General features: G+C 37.8%; 4 protein-coding genes across 5 annotated transcripts in view; 3 read left to right on the top strand and 1 right to left on the bottom strand.

Moving 5' to 3' along the window:
- The window catches only part of LOC129786719 (glutamate-rich protein 2), an 871459-nt gene that overhangs the window by 628480 nt on the left and 227044 nt on the right, over positions 1–15935 (top strand). The window lies entirely within an intron of this gene.
- The window catches only part of LOC129786663 (nuclear cap-binding protein subunit 1-like), a 303879-nt gene that overhangs the window by 60900 nt on the left and 227044 nt on the right, over positions 1–15935 (top strand). The gene's annotated exons all lie outside the window — the stretch shown is intronic.
- LOC129786648 (mucin-2-like) overlaps positions 1–15935 on the bottom strand; it is a 247544-nt gene that overhangs the window by 4565 nt on the left and 227044 nt on the right. The window contains exons 1-2 of one of the 2 annotated variants that reach the window (XM_055821788.1): positions 1985–2896; positions 1692–1903 (exon numbers count right to left, since the gene is read on the bottom strand). The exons of the other annotated variant lie outside the window; for it this stretch is intronic. Coding sequence (XP_055677763.1) covers positions 1692–1903; positions 1985–2035 — 263 coding nt within the window. The 5' untranslated portion in view covers positions 2036–2896. Of the gene's footprint in view, positions 1–1691; positions 1904–1984; positions 2897–15935 lie in introns of those variants that run through there. 2 annotated transcript variants of the gene reach the window in all.
- Positions 1–15935, top strand: part of LOC129786654 (nuclear cap-binding protein subunit 1) — a 34906-nt gene that overhangs the window by 7862 nt on the left and 11109 nt on the right. The gene's annotated exons all lie outside the window — the stretch shown is intronic.

Raw genomic sequence — 15935 nt, 5'->3', positions numbered from 1 at the left:
TTGTTTTGTAGAATAAAACATCAAACGTTAGAAATTAAATTCCAAACTTTAGTAAGAAATTATCTAAGGTAGATAAAAAAATGTTAAACACTTTAAATGTCCTTGTTAATAATATCCCTTATTAAGCAAAATTCCCCAATAAAGTTGAAAAAGAAAATTATTTCTAAACAATTTCGCTGGATAATCATTTTCCAGAGCTTTTCCATTAATCAATTAAGAAAAAAAAATAATTTGATTCTGTTAGGAATTAATTTTCATTATTTTGCATTAAAGAAGGCTAGTCATTCTAGTATGAATCAGTCCCCAAGGAGGTAACCAAATTTTGTTTTTAAATTATCGTAGGGCATTGTCAAAGACTCAAGAAAAGCGAGGTAATTTCCCGGAAAAGTGCTGGGAAATATACGAATTTTCACATTTTATGTCAAATTGGGGGCAAACTTTTTTGATTTTTTTCTTAATTTCTAGTTATTCTAGAAAATTCTTTTCTGTGTCATATGAAAGCTATTTAAAGGCCTAACAATATATATTTAAACCATTTTCCTACGGTGGAAAACTCGCGAGATTTTCCGGCATTGAACTTTTCTTTCGCTTCCTATTTCTCCAATATTGAACGTGACCAATTTTAAAATATCTCATTTTGTAGTATTTTTAAATATCTTTCATTTGGTATAACACTTGCCGGGGAAATCCGCTGGGAAAACTCGCTACAGAATGATTTTCCAAAGTTAAGCACGTTTTCGCGTTGGAGGAAAAGAGATGGCCAATTTTTTTCTAGAGGAATTCTTAGAACATTCTGGAAACATCAAAGAGGAGAAATTGCCTATCTCTTTTTTTCCAACGCGAAAACGTGCTTAACTTTGGAAAATCATTCTGTAGCGAGTTTTCCCAGCGGATTTTCCCTGCAAGTGCTATACCAAATGAAAGATAATTAAAAATGCTACAAAATGAGATATTTTAAAATTGGTCACGTACAATACTGGAGAAATGGGAAGCGAAAGAAAAGTTCAATGCCGGAAAATCTCGCGAGTTTTCCACCGTAGGAAAATGGTTTAAATATATATTGTTAGGCCTTTAAATAGCTTTCATATGACACAGAAAAGAATTTTCTAGAATAACTAGAAATTAAGAAAAAAATCAAAAAAGTTTGCCCCCAATTTGACATAAAATGTGAAAATTCGTATATTTCCCAACGCTTTTCCGGGAAATTACCTCGCTTTTCTTGAGTCTTTGACAATGCCCTACGATAATTTAAAAACAAAATTTGGTTACCTCCTTGGGGACTGATTCATACTAGAATGACTAGCCTTCTTTAAATTAAATTAACGCACACGAGCTTGAAAAAAAAGCACACGCTTTGCTCTTTCGATGGCAAAAACGGGAGAAAATGAAGCACAAAAGCACAATATATATAGCACAGGTGTGTGAGCTATCGCTGTTTTATAATTTCCATATCCCATTAAAATTTAGAGAAAGTTTATTCTCCAACACAAATATTTGTTCTTTTAATAGAAAATTGCATATTTTTAGTCACTCTCTTGCGCTTGTTTCTCCTGCGGGGAAGCAGTGCAAGAGCTTTTTGAAGCTTTTTGCTACTTTAAAATTAACTTTAGTACCCCAAAGGGGGGTATGTGTTGTATTGCATTTTGGGGAATACATAGAATAAGGAAGTGAAGGAACTGGAAGAAACTTACACAGTATTTTGTGCCAATGCAAGGTAAGCTGTGTACTTGAGTGCTTCCTCCCATGGGGCATGTGTGACAACATTTTCTCCACTGATATCCTGCAGAGAAGATTCACTTGGATTGTAGTGTTGAAATTTGTAGGATGGAAGGTTATCCGTTTGATTGGGCGTCAGAAGAATGTCTCTGTCTATATTGGCACTGCATGTCTGGATGATGAGGGCCTGAATTTTAAACGAATTTTCAATGCAATTTTGGGTAAAAAAAAATTACTTTTAACGGAAAATTCTTCACTGCAAACTCACCACAAAAGCAATGAGACACACTCGATGAGGGAATTTTTTCACATTAACCATTTTTTCTTTAAAATAAATCAAAATATTGTTTCTATTGCTTAAAGACGCACACAGAATTCTTCACAACAATTATCTCCGATTTCAGAGTTGAAATGGTTTGAAGAAGGGTTTCGTCTTGTATGTTTTTAACAATCACTCGTATCCTACTCACAAAAACACTTTTCTTGGATTTCTTTGGCTGGTTTTTTGGGTATTTCCTTTTTTTTTTCGATGTAAAACTTCACAAGTAAATCATGGAGGGAACAATTTTTCACTCACAGTCACTGATAAAAGTCGAACTGAACTGCTGATGGAAAGGGGATGTGAAAGCAATCACAGGGAATGTTTGATGAATTCATCCCAATCCATTGGGAAATGAATAATTGATTTTTTTCTTCTAAAAGAACTTTTTGGTTCTTTATCAGTGAACTTTTCTCGGAACTTTTGGGGGATTCGTTCGTATTTCAAAAGAATTTTTATCCCAAAGATTCGTCTTTCTTTTTTTGCGATGTGCTTAGCGTTGAGTTCAGTGTGAAACTGAAAAGTTTGATGATTTCTTCAGCATTTTGCGCCACATGTGAAGGTATCCAAAGCAATTTTCTTGTTGCTTGACTCTGTGGTTGTGCTTTTTACGTGTATTAGCTTCTTTTACAACAATATATTTTTGCCTTTTCGTACGATGAAGAAGGTGGAAAGGTAAATATTTTGCCTCCCACCACGAAGAAGAAGAAAAAACTCCATTGATCATCCCCGTTCAGTGGTGTAGTATCATTTCATCTTTAACCACACGACAAATCTCTCTCTACCTTGCATTTGGAGCTTTTCTCTCTTTTTCTTATATGTTGGGGTTTAAAATACAATCTTTTGCGCCAAAAGCGATTCACGCGATAAATTTTGCACTCTTGTGGAATTTTTTTATTTCTTATTTCACAATTTTTTTCTTCTTCCAACGCTGGTATTTTTTTTTCTTCATTCAAAATAACACAGACAGAAAAGGAAAGATTCAAGCCAAAGAGAAATGAAGAAAGATTTCTGTTTATTTCTTGAACACGATGAAAAATTAGGGATTCAGTGCTGCGGAAAAATGTTTGAGGAAGAAAGAGAGATGATTTTATTTAACTTGTTGGTACTACTTTTAGCAAAAACACATTCTTTGCATTCCAAACATGCAAAAATCCCCATCAGCAGATGAATTTCCATGTTGGCGGTGTAGATTTGGAGGGAAATTTCAAGATGAGAGAGCATTAAATGTTGTTTTACATGGAAGTTTTATCTTGGGAGTTTATTGGATGCAAAATGAGTTAGACGATGTGAAGAGATTCAAAAGGGGGATTAGGAAAGGTTATTTTCTTGGTTGTTTCAGTGTCAATTTTATGGTACTTTGCAGATTTAAATGAAATCGCGGAAAATTAAGATGTTAAGCTTTCAATTTTATTTGTTTTTTCATCCTCCATGGGATGGAGGAAAATGTCTTAAAAAAAACTTATCATTGAGAGATTATTTAGATATTTTTTTATCAAGTTGATATTCTTTTTTTTAACGTTTAACTAATTGGGATGTAAAGTAAACGAGTTATTTTTATTAATAAGCATTAAAAAAGATACAATCAATATAGGGAAGACTGGGGCAAATTGGCGTAAAATAAGTCAAAAATCAGGTATTGTTTATCTGAATGAAAATCTTCGGATTATTTATCAAGAATCGGATAATTCGCACAGAAAATTCGGACTATTCAGCAAGATTCGGATTAACCGTTGAGAGGATTCAAAATATTCGTCAAGATTCGGATTATTCGTCAAGTTTTGGATGATTCGTCAAGAGAATTCGGACTGTTCGTTTAGATTTGGACTATTTGTCTAGATTCGAATTATTCGTCAAGAAAATTCGGATTTTTCGCTAAGATTTGAACTATTTGTCAAGATTCGAATTATTCGTCAAGTTTCGGATGATTCGTCAAGAAAATTCGGACTGTTTATTTCGATTTGAACAAGATTCGGATTATTCGTCAAGTTTTGGATGATTCGTCAAGAGAATTCGGACTGTTCGTTTAGATTTGGACTATTTGTCTAGATTCGAATTATTCGTCAAGAAAATTCGGATTTTTCGCTAAGATTTGAACTATTTGTCAAGATTCGAATTATTCGTCAAGTTTCGGATGATTCGTCAAGAAAATTCGGACTGTTTATTTCGATTTGAACAAGATTTGGATTATTCGTCAAGATTTGGATTGTTTGTCATGATTAAAACTGCCAAGATTCGGATTATTCGTCAAGAAAATTAAGATTTTATTGGTCACACAAATTAGAACTATTCATCAAGAAGTTTCTAACTGTTCGGATTATTCTACATGATTCTTGTCTTTGCTAAGATTCGGATAATTTGGCAAGATAATCGAAAAATTCGGCAGATCTCTTGATTTTCGTGACTTTCACCGAATATTAAATTTTATTTTTAAAGGTATCCTTAAACATACACTTTGAAAAATTTTATAAATGATAAAAGATTAATTCTTCTATCATTCTACCTCAGTCTCCCCTATGCGGTATTATGTGTTTTATCAAACTTCTTCATGTAAATCCCCAAAGAGTTGTAATTGGTTTCTCTGGGTTTCTTTTACATTCATTTAACTTATTTTAAGTGCAAAAAAGAGCTGAGCAAGAGAGCTGCTCACCCATTTCCTACAAACTCATTATTTTTCATATCTTTCTGCTCCATTTTCTTTCTCATCACAAATTGCATCTCAATATAAAGAGCTTTTTTTTGGTTGATGGGAATAATAATTTTCCCGGATAAAGAGGAAATTTTCCTTTTGCCAAGTATTGATCTCTGATATAATCTTCGAGAAAATTTCCATTTCTAACGATGAAGTAATAAAAAAAAAAGAATAATTTTATGGTTTCGGGAGTTTATTGCTCGATTTTTCTTTCCATAATTCGCAGGAAATGCAATAATTCTGCGCATCGAGTGGGGTGAAGAAGTCAATTGCAAAAGATTTTTTTATTTAATTTGATGGGAAGTAAGGTCGTGATGTCTAAAATATTTTGTATTACAAATATGTAGTGTGGATTATTTTGCAAGTTTCAAGCGGAAAAGCTTAATTTATTGTAGGTGTTGGTTTACAAAAATTTCTTTCAATGCATTAAGGGGGGAAAGTTTTTGTTCTGAAAGTAAAAATCTTTCAATTAAGATTGTTGTGGGTGGGGAGATTTAATAAGAATATTGCTTTATATTTGCTCTTTCTTTCTCCTTACCTTCCATAAGAGTCTTTAATCTCGCAGTCAACGAGCCGTGCTGAAGAAAATTATTGAGACGATTAGTTGGGGTATATATCTACATATATAGCGAGGAAAATAATTGGCAAAATGCATAGTAAATGATATTTATTTATTTATTTTTTTTTTACTTCATTGTATCTTTCTTGGTTAGAAGAAAAATTAAGTGAATTGAAGAATTGTATTTTCCCCTATTCCAAATTAATTGCACGTAAAGGTCGTTTTAGATAATTTAAAAGTCGTGTCTCTTCATCATGGTGAAATGATGAAGAAATCTCTTTTTCATACGACTGTTATGTGATATATATTCTTATAAAACATAATGCGTTTGGCGGGAACTTCCGGGATTTGCTGGTTGCGTCTTGGGGGCATCTTTTCATCGAACAAAAGAACATTAAATGAAATGGAGAGTGATTTTCAAAAATAAAGAGAAATGCCGCAGGGATTTTTCTTACAACAAAAATGCTTTTCCAACATTAATATGCACTTTTTTCCTCTTCAAAAAAATTATCTTTCTGTGCGAAATGGTTGAATGCATTAAGGTGGATGTTGGAAAGTTTTTTTTTCTTTTTTTTTGCATCATTTGCAAATGATCTTCCCGCTCAAGTTTATAAATGTTTAATCGATAAGGTGTGAAGCTTTTCTTCTCTGTTTTTTTGTTCTTTATCTTCTTCAGCTTTTCTGTAGAGTTTTTCTTTTATATTTCAATGCAGCAAAAGGGATGAAAAAGAAGAAGATAAATAAAGAGCAAATAAGCAAATATTATTTGTATAAATTGAAGTATAGATATTGAAGTTATAACTTTCGAATTCTTTTACGGATTGATGGAAGTTTCAGAGAAGAAAACTGCAAAATTGTCTGATGAATGAAAGAGACGAAAGTATATAATATTTCTTTTTTATTTTTATTGTTCTTCTCGTCTCAAGTGAAATGAGATGAAAATCCCAATTGAGATTTATTAGTTATGTTGTGTGTGGTGAGAGTGAAAAATTTTCCGCACAAGTTATAAGTTTTAGTGAAAATTTGGCACGCGACATTTAGGCCATCATGTGGTTTTATGAGCCAATCTATTCCGACAAATTCTCATTTTTTTTCTAACCACAATTGGATTGTTTTTTTTTTCGGTGTGTCTTACAGCAGGTAATAATAACATAAAATCTTTAAATGAATCTGAATTAAATTCTCTCGTGGTTACGCTTTGATGAAAAACAAAAATCTTTCGCCACCACGCACAGAGAAGAAGATAAAAATATTGAGAAATGCGTGTATGCAAAAGGAAAAAAATGTGTGCCAGTTGTGGGGAATATAGTATAATTTCAAGATGAGTTAAACATCATTTTTAATGTCCGTTGTGTAAGGAAAAAAATCATACCAAAAGGGTTATTTGACGTGAAATGATGAATTTTTCTTTTTAATTTTTTTAAGAAGAATTAATTTTTGCTAATTTTGTAAAAAAAAATCATTTTTATTCAAATCTTCCTTTTCTGATCTAACGTTAAAGAATTGGGTCTTGGCTAAAAAAAACTTAGGCCTAGATTAAAAAAGCATTAGACCAAGCCTAGAAAACTGAGGCCTGTATTACAAAATGTAGGCCTGGCTTAAGAAACTCAAGTTTTACTTAAAGATTTAGGCTCAGCAAATAAAATTTAGATCGGGCTTAAAAAACCTAGTTTTAGTCTATAAGAACTGAGTTTTAGATTAAAAATAAACTTGTCCTTGATATAGGACAATTAAAACTTAGCTTAAAAAATTAGTCCTAGCTTAAAAAACTTAGATCTAAAGTAGAAATTTTAGGTCTTACCTAAAATACTTAAGGCTTGTTTGAAAAGTTTAAGCCTGATTTGAGAGAACTTAAGTCTATCCTAAAAAACTTAGGCCGAAATTAAGAAACTTAACCATGGTTTAAGAAACTTTGGCATAGTTAAAAAATAGGTTGAGCTTAGAAAACTTAGGCCTTGATTAAGAATCTTGATTTTAAGGTTTTAAAGAAGGAAGTCTAGTTAAAGAGTTTTAAGCCAAATTTAGCTATAATTTCAGACTAGCTTAGACCTCTTGTAGACAATTTATATATCTAACATAAAATCAGTACAAAAGTTTGAAAGTTCTTAAACAGATTGATAAAAGAATCTACGAATTCTTTCGATTTATATTAAAATATTTAATTTAATTGAAATCTTTTTTTTTCCAACGTATCAGTCTAAGAAACACATAATTTTTCAATTTATTCTTTGATTTTATTTTTAAAGAAAAAGTAATAAATTAAGGGCTATTGCTTTGAAATTAAGGTATTCCTCTCATCGTTCATTTCACACAAAAAGACCCACCGATAGTAAACCAAGAGACAGTCCAAAATAAAATAAAGAAAAGAATATAAAACTCTTGTGCAATTTTGTGTGAATAATTTCGTCTTTCGGAAATTTAATTTACCATTCAAATGACAAAGTAAGAGACGAATTAAAATAATCTTCAGATGTGCGTCCAATGTGTGAGCCTTGATTTAACAATAATGGTATGTGCAGTGAGTGGAAGAAGTCATCCAAGAAGAGAGAGAGAGAGGAAAAAAATTTCCATATCAGTGTTCTTATGGAGGGGAAGGAGAACACCGTGATGATTTGTGTTGTGTTGTTAAATCTTCCCACCGTGAGGGTCACTACTTTGTATTAAGGGGAAACTGAGGTGAAAATTTGTTAAAAAAAAATTGGTTATAAAAAGCTTTCTGAAAGGCTCAGAAATTTTTTTTCTATAGGGATGTGCTGTGTAGTGTAGCTAGACGATCCCATATTCCCCTAATAAAAATACTCATGGAGAGGAAAAAGTCTAAAATGAGATTCAAATGAAAGTTAATGCTCATTTACTGTAACATATCATTGGGATATTGCAAAATTGTATTTCTCCGCATCATCCCCATTATATATAACATGCCATATAGGTATTAATTCTTGAGAAGTGAAAATTATATGTAGTGAGATGCAGAAGAAAGAGAGAAAAAAAAAGAAAAATGAAAAACTTCATGCAAAAATGCAAATTGGCTCAGCTTCGATGATTATTTCTTTGCTCCTCTATAACTCTGTGTGTAAATGGAGAAATGATCAGTAGCACACCTGAGATGTTCGTGTAATTTCCAATAACTTTGGATGTGCATTTTAACAACTCCTCCTTTATACAGCAGCAGCATATAGAAATCATTTTTCCTCTTAGTCCTCAAACGGGGACGATTTATTCAGCCACTCAATACACAATCGGGCTCCTTCTTTTTCACGTCTTCAGGGGTGTCTCTGGTTGTCGCGATGCTCGGCATTCGCTGTCGCCGTCGCAGCACTTCCTTCTGAAGCTCAAGATCCCGCGTCGTCGCTGATAACTCCTTTCTCCTTGCACCCAGGCCCGTACACAGATGGCCTGGTGATCCCAATTGCCGTGTGACGCAATTGACGACGTCACTAGATTCGTGGGGGATGTTTCTACCCCACGGGAAGGCACAATCGCTGGATCACGGGATGCCCAAGTTGAATTTCTTCGGCTCGGTGAGACTCTCCAATTTGACGGGGAGTGAGCCGGCTTGGGTGATAAATCACTGTCGTCACAGACGCTCTTCCACCTCTGCTGAACTCCCGAATTGTCAGGGAGTATGGCGTGACACGAATTGCAGGTCACGAGAGGCTCCGGATGCAATCCCTCGCCTTGACAGTGCTCCCTAGTTTGGCTGGGAGGCTGTCGTCACCGATGGTGGATCACTGCTGCTTCTGATGAGCTTCAAACTCCGCAGAACTCACTGAATTGCCTGAGAGTGAGTTGTGTCACAAGTTGTGGATCACGAGAGGCTCCGGATAAAATCCCTCGCCCTGGCGGAACTCCCAAATTTGACGGGGAGTGTGCAGTGGCACGGTAGCTGCCAATGGACGCCAATTGCAGCAAATCCCTCCGTCCTTCTGACTCCTCACCGCGACAGGCGGCGTATCTCCTCCACTTCACGGGTGGCACACTTCACAAGATGGCCACTGGGGCCCAAGGGGATTTCGCCCCTGCTGGTACGTCCGACTCGCACGGAAAATTAGGTCTTTTCCTGCCGGTCTCCCAAGGTGTACTAAACTTTTTCTCTGTCAAGAAGAAGAAGGCATATTAACTTGCCCCACCCCAAAACCCACACAACACATACACATACAAAAGATCATCGGCGTAAGTTGGGTTTTGGAGACTTATTTGAATTGATCGTTACTTCTCCCATAATGACAAATTTTCAAATTTTGTGCACGTTACATCACCCCTTTGTTGCAAAAGAAAAAAAAAAAAGAAAAGAGGTTTAAATTACTCTATCAAAGAAAGTGATGCAACTAAATAAGAAAAGAAAAGATTGGCGATGGACAGAATGGTTGGCTTTGGGTACCTTCCACGTTCGGCATAAATTTATAAAAAGAAACGAACTTTAATAATTAATTATCCATTAGAATACCTCGGCATTTAAACATAATTAATTAAAGGGAATTCGAGCTGATCGCACCCAGAAGAGGTGAAAACTATGGGGATTATGTATCCCGCTCCTCCAAACCCTCGAGTGAATTTCACGCCCTTTAGAAAAGGTTTCGAGGTGGAAAAAGGCAAGGAAAGGAATTGGAAGGGAAATTAAGGAATAACAAAGGATATCTTTGTTCTAATTGCCCTTCTTCTTCAAAACCCACAGTCTTCTTCTCCTCAATCGTGTAGATTGAGTTTCTTCAGGTTTATCAGACTCAAAAATATACAATGAAATGGAAATAAAGTTATTGATTAACATCTCCTTCAACTTGTGGATCCAAATTGGCTTAAAGATCCTAAATTATTCCGAGAGTCACGAAAGTGAAGGGGGGAAAATTTGATTTACTAGAGAGAATCAAGATTGGAAGGAAGGCGGTGTGGTTTTTAATAAAGCTTCTTGAGCTTTCTTCAAACTGATGGTCACTCTCTCCTTACCAGCATTTGCTATTAGCAACGCGGAAGTGTTTGTGTGGGGAAAGGTGAGATGGACTTTAAATTTATCTCCACTTCTCTCTCTGATCCTTCCGCAAACTCGTAAGACATTGACTCACGCGCTTTGCATAACGTGGGCCTTGGACAACGGATTGGTGGGCGAAAGATCCTAACTGCGTTAACCACTGCTGGCATCTCTCGTTGGCTCCTCGCTCCATAAGTCTCTCGAGAACCTTAAGATTTCACACAAGTCCACTCGTCCATTGTCCCTTCTTAGCCGACACCAACTCCCCACAGGAGCATCTCATCAGATGGTCTCTAGGCAAAGAATCCTCGACGCCGCTTCTCCTTCTCTCTCTCTCCTCCTTCTCTCTTCTCCTTCTCTCTTCTCCTTCTCTCTCTCCTCCTCTCTCCTCCTTCTCTCTCTCCTCCTTCTCTCTCTCCTCCTCTCTCTCTTTACTGAGCTCACCTCCCCTCGGCATTTCACCGGCCCCCCTACCCTATTTTTTATTCCACCAATCTCCAGCTCACCCGGAGGCCCCGAATTACTTTTCTCTCATTCTCTTTCAAAAAACGTAGACGGGGTGGAATTTAGGACATGGGCACGAACGGGGTGAACCTTCGATGAAGATTTGGCTTTTCAGGGCCTCGGCTCCATCCGTGAGATTGCGTACTGGTGGATGTGAACTCAGTCGCCGCCACCATTTGAGCAAAAGGCTCATATGCAGAGTTATCCCAGGTTGGTGTAAAGGACCACCCCTTTCATTGGGCTCTTTGTCAATCTGACTCCTGTTTTGCCTTTCTCTCTTCTCTTTCGCCGCTCAACTCCTCCACCACTCTTCAATTTTCGACGATTCCTTGCCCCGAGGTCACCGTCAGAGAGCACCTATGAAAAGAAGGAGACAACCTTGGAGGTACGCCGTCCTCGCTTTCCTGTGATTCATCCACGAGCCCACGAGAATAAGTATGGGTCCAGATGACACTTTTCTGCCCTACCATTGGAGGTGGTCGCAAGGCAACAAGAGGAAGGAATCTTTCTATTATTTCATGAGGGTTTTTTTTTTCGCGGACTAGACGGGAATGCGAAAGGAGTATTGACTCTAATAGTTAGGTGGGATGGGTCCTATGCATCTTGTGCATGTAATTTCATAGGACTGGGAAGGATGGAATTACTTGGATTCTGCCAAGTGCAGGGGAAAGAATTCGAGGAACAAACATCTCCGATTATGAATCAAACGAATGCCATCCGAAAGAGCTCTTGCCAAATCAGGCATGATACGACTCTAACAAATTTTAAAACGTGACTCTCCTCATGGACACTGATGCTCATGCAAAATCTCTCCTCATACTGCAACTATTGAGGATTCAACAATAATAAATTTTCCAATTAGCAATCCAATACCTTCCTTCCGGTTTGACAAAATGAATAAATACGGAGAGAGTAAGAAAAGACAGTTAAAACCTAATTCCAGCGGAACATGCTTCAATTTACTTCTCTCCATGCAAAATCTGTACAAATGGGCATTAACCAATCTCTAAATAGATTCAGATCCTGGTTTTATGGTGATATTGGATGATTGGAAATATAAAGGAAAGGAAAGAGAATGCAAGGGTCAACAAAGTCAAACCCTGGGGTTGGCGATGAATTTCAAACGAGATTAATAAAAAGAAAAGAAAGTGGAGGATCTCGAACCGACCAGACGTTCCCAACGAATTATCAAAAGAGAATCACCCATTTAGAGTATTAATTGTTCTCACAAGAGGCATCGAAGCAAAAGCTAATCAAGATTCCTTGAGATCCTCACCCAGAAGGTGCGAGGAAAGAAACCACCAACGGTCTCACATCTCAATGGAGTCGGATGGATCTGGGAGAAGGTACACATCTCCTCAAACCAGAATCCACGGCGAAACTTCGGGACGAATCCCAAAATTTTTCCGGCGAGCTCTTCCAAAGGGAAGGACTCACATCCGAACTGGATAAACCAGACTAAAGCTGGTAATCCCGTGGAAGGAGGCGCCACTTCACAACGGGGAAAAGAAACAGGAGGTCTCGTGAAAAACATACGCCGAAAAACCACTGAGGAGACCACCATCCCCGGATAGAAAATCTAACGCTTTAACAAGAAAGCTTTCCAAGGATGTTTGTACTACCTATACAGTAGGTTTAAATTAAAGTCAAGCAATTCTCCTCCTTAAATTCCAAACAGCAATGCAAGCTGTTCCAAATACATCCTTACCCATCATCGTTCGTCGAACGCTAAACGCAAGGACAGAGTTTACGATAAGCGATCCGCCAAATTCCGCTCAACTCGCTTAATCAATTGCTAGGCAAGATACGAGGATCGGAAAATAAACGGGCGCCCATCCTGAGTCAGCTCACATCGCATGCCCAACGCCCGATGCAGGGGTCAGGAAAATGCAAAAATTAGTAGATTCTAATTGAAAATCCAATAAAGAAACTTTAACTCAGGAAATTGTGATCGGGAAAACTTTAATCACAACTTCAATCAGAGAACTCCATCAGGGAAATCTCAATAATAAAAAAATCAAAAAAATCAAATTTGGGCGCCATATACCGAACCGTGTACCATCTGCCATGCCATTTAGTTAATATTGCAGAAAAGAATGAATTATTTAGCAAATGAATTAAGAATTTGATTGCATCCAAAGTGCAAACTTTTCAAGTGCGAATTATAAAGTTTAATAAAATCCGCATGACTATTGTACTACATGACGGTAAATATTTCAAATCTCAAAAATTCAAAAAGTTTTATATCATTAATAGCGTGTCAGCAATGCAAGCTAAACACGGAAATAATTTAATCCCAAAAAGAGCAAAATAATTTTCCTCATCTCATCATTGCCCGCAGGACGCAGCACGCGAGAAAAGCGGACACCCATGTTCCAGCAAATTCCGTTCAACCCGCTTGATCAATTGCCTAGGCAAGATACGAGGATCAGAAAATCAAAGGGCACCTGCGTCCGATAAGCCCACAGCGCATGCCCCACGTTCAATGGCAAAATGAGGAAACGCTCGAACAAATTAATTTGAAATAAAATTTAATAAATCAAAGTTCAGGGGATCAATAGAAAATAAAGAGATTTAAAATTGTCCCCAACGGTGCACAATTGAAGAAAAGATTCAAATTTAAGCACCGGTAAAATTTTAAGTTTGTAGCAAAAAAATAATTCTAAAGAGAATTGCTACAAAAGAATCCCCAAACTTTTAGGGGGATAAAGCTTTACTTTATCTCTCAACTATTATCGCAAGAGAGATCACCGCTATGTGATAAGCGAACGCACTTTGACCGTGGAGCAATGTCATGGCTCCACAAGGTCAAAAGAAAGTCAACGATTTCTCCATTTCAGAATTTTACCCATAATTGGAAGAACTTAAATTTCCCGCCGTTTTCCTTATAAATATTGTCTAAAGGAAAACGCTGATGATCTCATCAACTCATTAAATTTCAAAATTCACAAACACCCAGAACAAATAAGTCCCTACTTTGCGATGAAAATCAACTAAAAGTTGATAAAACTTGTAGAAAGCAAAAATCTTTAAACTTAAAGATCTTTAAAAATTCTAATTCAATTTGTTGCCGTTACAGGGAAGAGACCTTTCAAAAAGGATAATGATTCAATCTCTTCATTCATCCTGTTCGTGCAAATCAACCAAGAGGTTCTGGGGGAGGAGTACTTGCCACAGAATATCCCTCTTTCGTCCCCAGAAGGCTCTGAATACATTGATAAATTAATTTTAAATGTACTCGCATGGCTAATTTACTTTAAGCAAAAATTTTGGATTTTAAATCCAAAACCATTTCTTCTCAAGAGAAAAGAAAAAAAACGGAAAAAAAAAGAAAAATTCTTTAACGCGAGTTTTCTTTCCAGCAAGGCGGCTAGAAGAGCCCAAAATTGCTGGAAAATTCATCTCATTCAAGGGGAACTTTGTCATTTAAATAATACAAAATGCAAAATTGCATAAAATCACAAAAGTTTTTCACTAAAATTTTAAGTGTCGGTAGCTACCAGGGGCATGAGACTCAACTTGGGTACTTACCTGGTTCCACCGCTGGTTGGGCGCCATTTATAGAAATCATTTTTCCTCTTAGTCCTCAAACGGGGACGATTTATTCAGCCACTCAATACACAATCGGGCTCCTTCTTTTTCACGTCTTCAGGGGTGTCTCTGGTTGTCGCGATGCTCGGCATTCGCTGTCGCCGTCGCAGCACTTCCTTCTGAAGCTCAAGATCCCGCGTCGTCGCTGATAACTCCTTTCTCCTTGCACCCAGGCCCGTACACAGATGGCCTGGTGATCCCAATTGCCGTGTGACGCAATTGACGACGTCACTAGATTCGTGGGGGATGTTTCTACCCCACGGGAAGGCACAATCGCTGGATCACGGGATGCCCAAGTTGAATTTCTTCGGCTCGGTGAGACTCTCCAATTTGACGGGGAGTGAGCCGGCTTGGGTGATAAATCACTGTCGTCACAGACGCTCTTCCACCTCTGCTGAACTCCCGAATTGTCAGGGAGTATGGCGTGACACGAATTGCAGGTCACGAGAGGCTCCGGATGCAATCCCTCGCCTTGACAGTGCTCCCTAGTTTGGCTGGGAGGCTGTCGTCACCGATGGTGGATCACTGCTGCTTCTGATGAGCTTCAAACTCCGCAGAACTCACTGAATTGCCTGAGAGTGAGTTGTGTCACAAGTTGTGGATCACGAGAGGCTCCGGATAAAATCCCTCGCCCTGGCGGAACTCCCAAATTTGACGGGGAGTGTGCAGTGGCACGGTAGCTGCCAATGGACGCCAATTGCAGCAAATCCCTCCGTCCTTCTGACTCCTCACCGCGACAGGCGGCGTATCTCCTCCACTTCACGGGTGGCACACTTCACAAGATGGCCACTGGGGCCCAAGGGGATTTCGCCCCTGCTGGTACGTCCGACTCGCACGGAAAATTAGGTCTTTTCCTGCCGGTCTCCCAAGGTGTACTAAACTTTTTCTCTGTCAAGAAGAAGAAGGCATATTAACTTGCCCCACCCCAAAACCCACACAACACATACACATACAAAAGATCATCGGCGTAAGTTGGGTTTTGGAGACTTATTTGAATTGATCGTTACTTCTCCCATAATGACAAATTTTCAAATTTTGTGCACGTTACAAGCATTCATGAACGAGAGGAATTGCAATCAAGTGTTTAATGGAGGTTGAAAAATTAGGTTAAATTTGCTCGTATAGATACGCTTCGAGATCTTTCTGTCTCTTTACTCATTTAATTAATTATTAATTAATTTTTTATTAACACCTTCGGTAACATTTCATTGAATCTCTCAATATTGTAAGTTAATAAAATAACTAAAACACGGGCTGGGACTTTCGCCCTTTTTCATGCTGGAGAGGAACACAGTCTGCGGTGACGTGTGTTCGCTCTCGCAGCAACAGCCCAACTGATCTTTCTCAGTTGAGCTGCAGTCCTCAGCACCGTTATGGGAGAGAGAGGAATTTAGGGAGAGGAGAGGGTTCACATTTGACCGTCGAGAGGGCTCTCTTCTCGAATTGGTCAATGCGCTCCTACATTCGGCCATTCTGATCTTGTTGCCGTCCCTTGGCAACTCACAGTGAATAGTAGGAACCCGAGTTAGGAGCTTAGCTCAACTAGCCCGTTTCCTTAAACCCATAACACCGCGAGTACCAAGGTCCG

The sequence above is a fragment of the Lutzomyia longipalpis genome, chromosome 1 (assembly GCF_024334085.1).
Source record: "Lutzomyia longipalpis isolate SR_M1_2022 chromosome 1, ASM2433408v1".
Lineage (NCBI taxonomy): Eukaryota > Metazoa > Arthropoda > Insecta > Diptera > Psychodidae > Lutzomyia > Lutzomyia longipalpis.
This window is presented reverse-complemented; position numbering and strand designations above follow the sequence as displayed.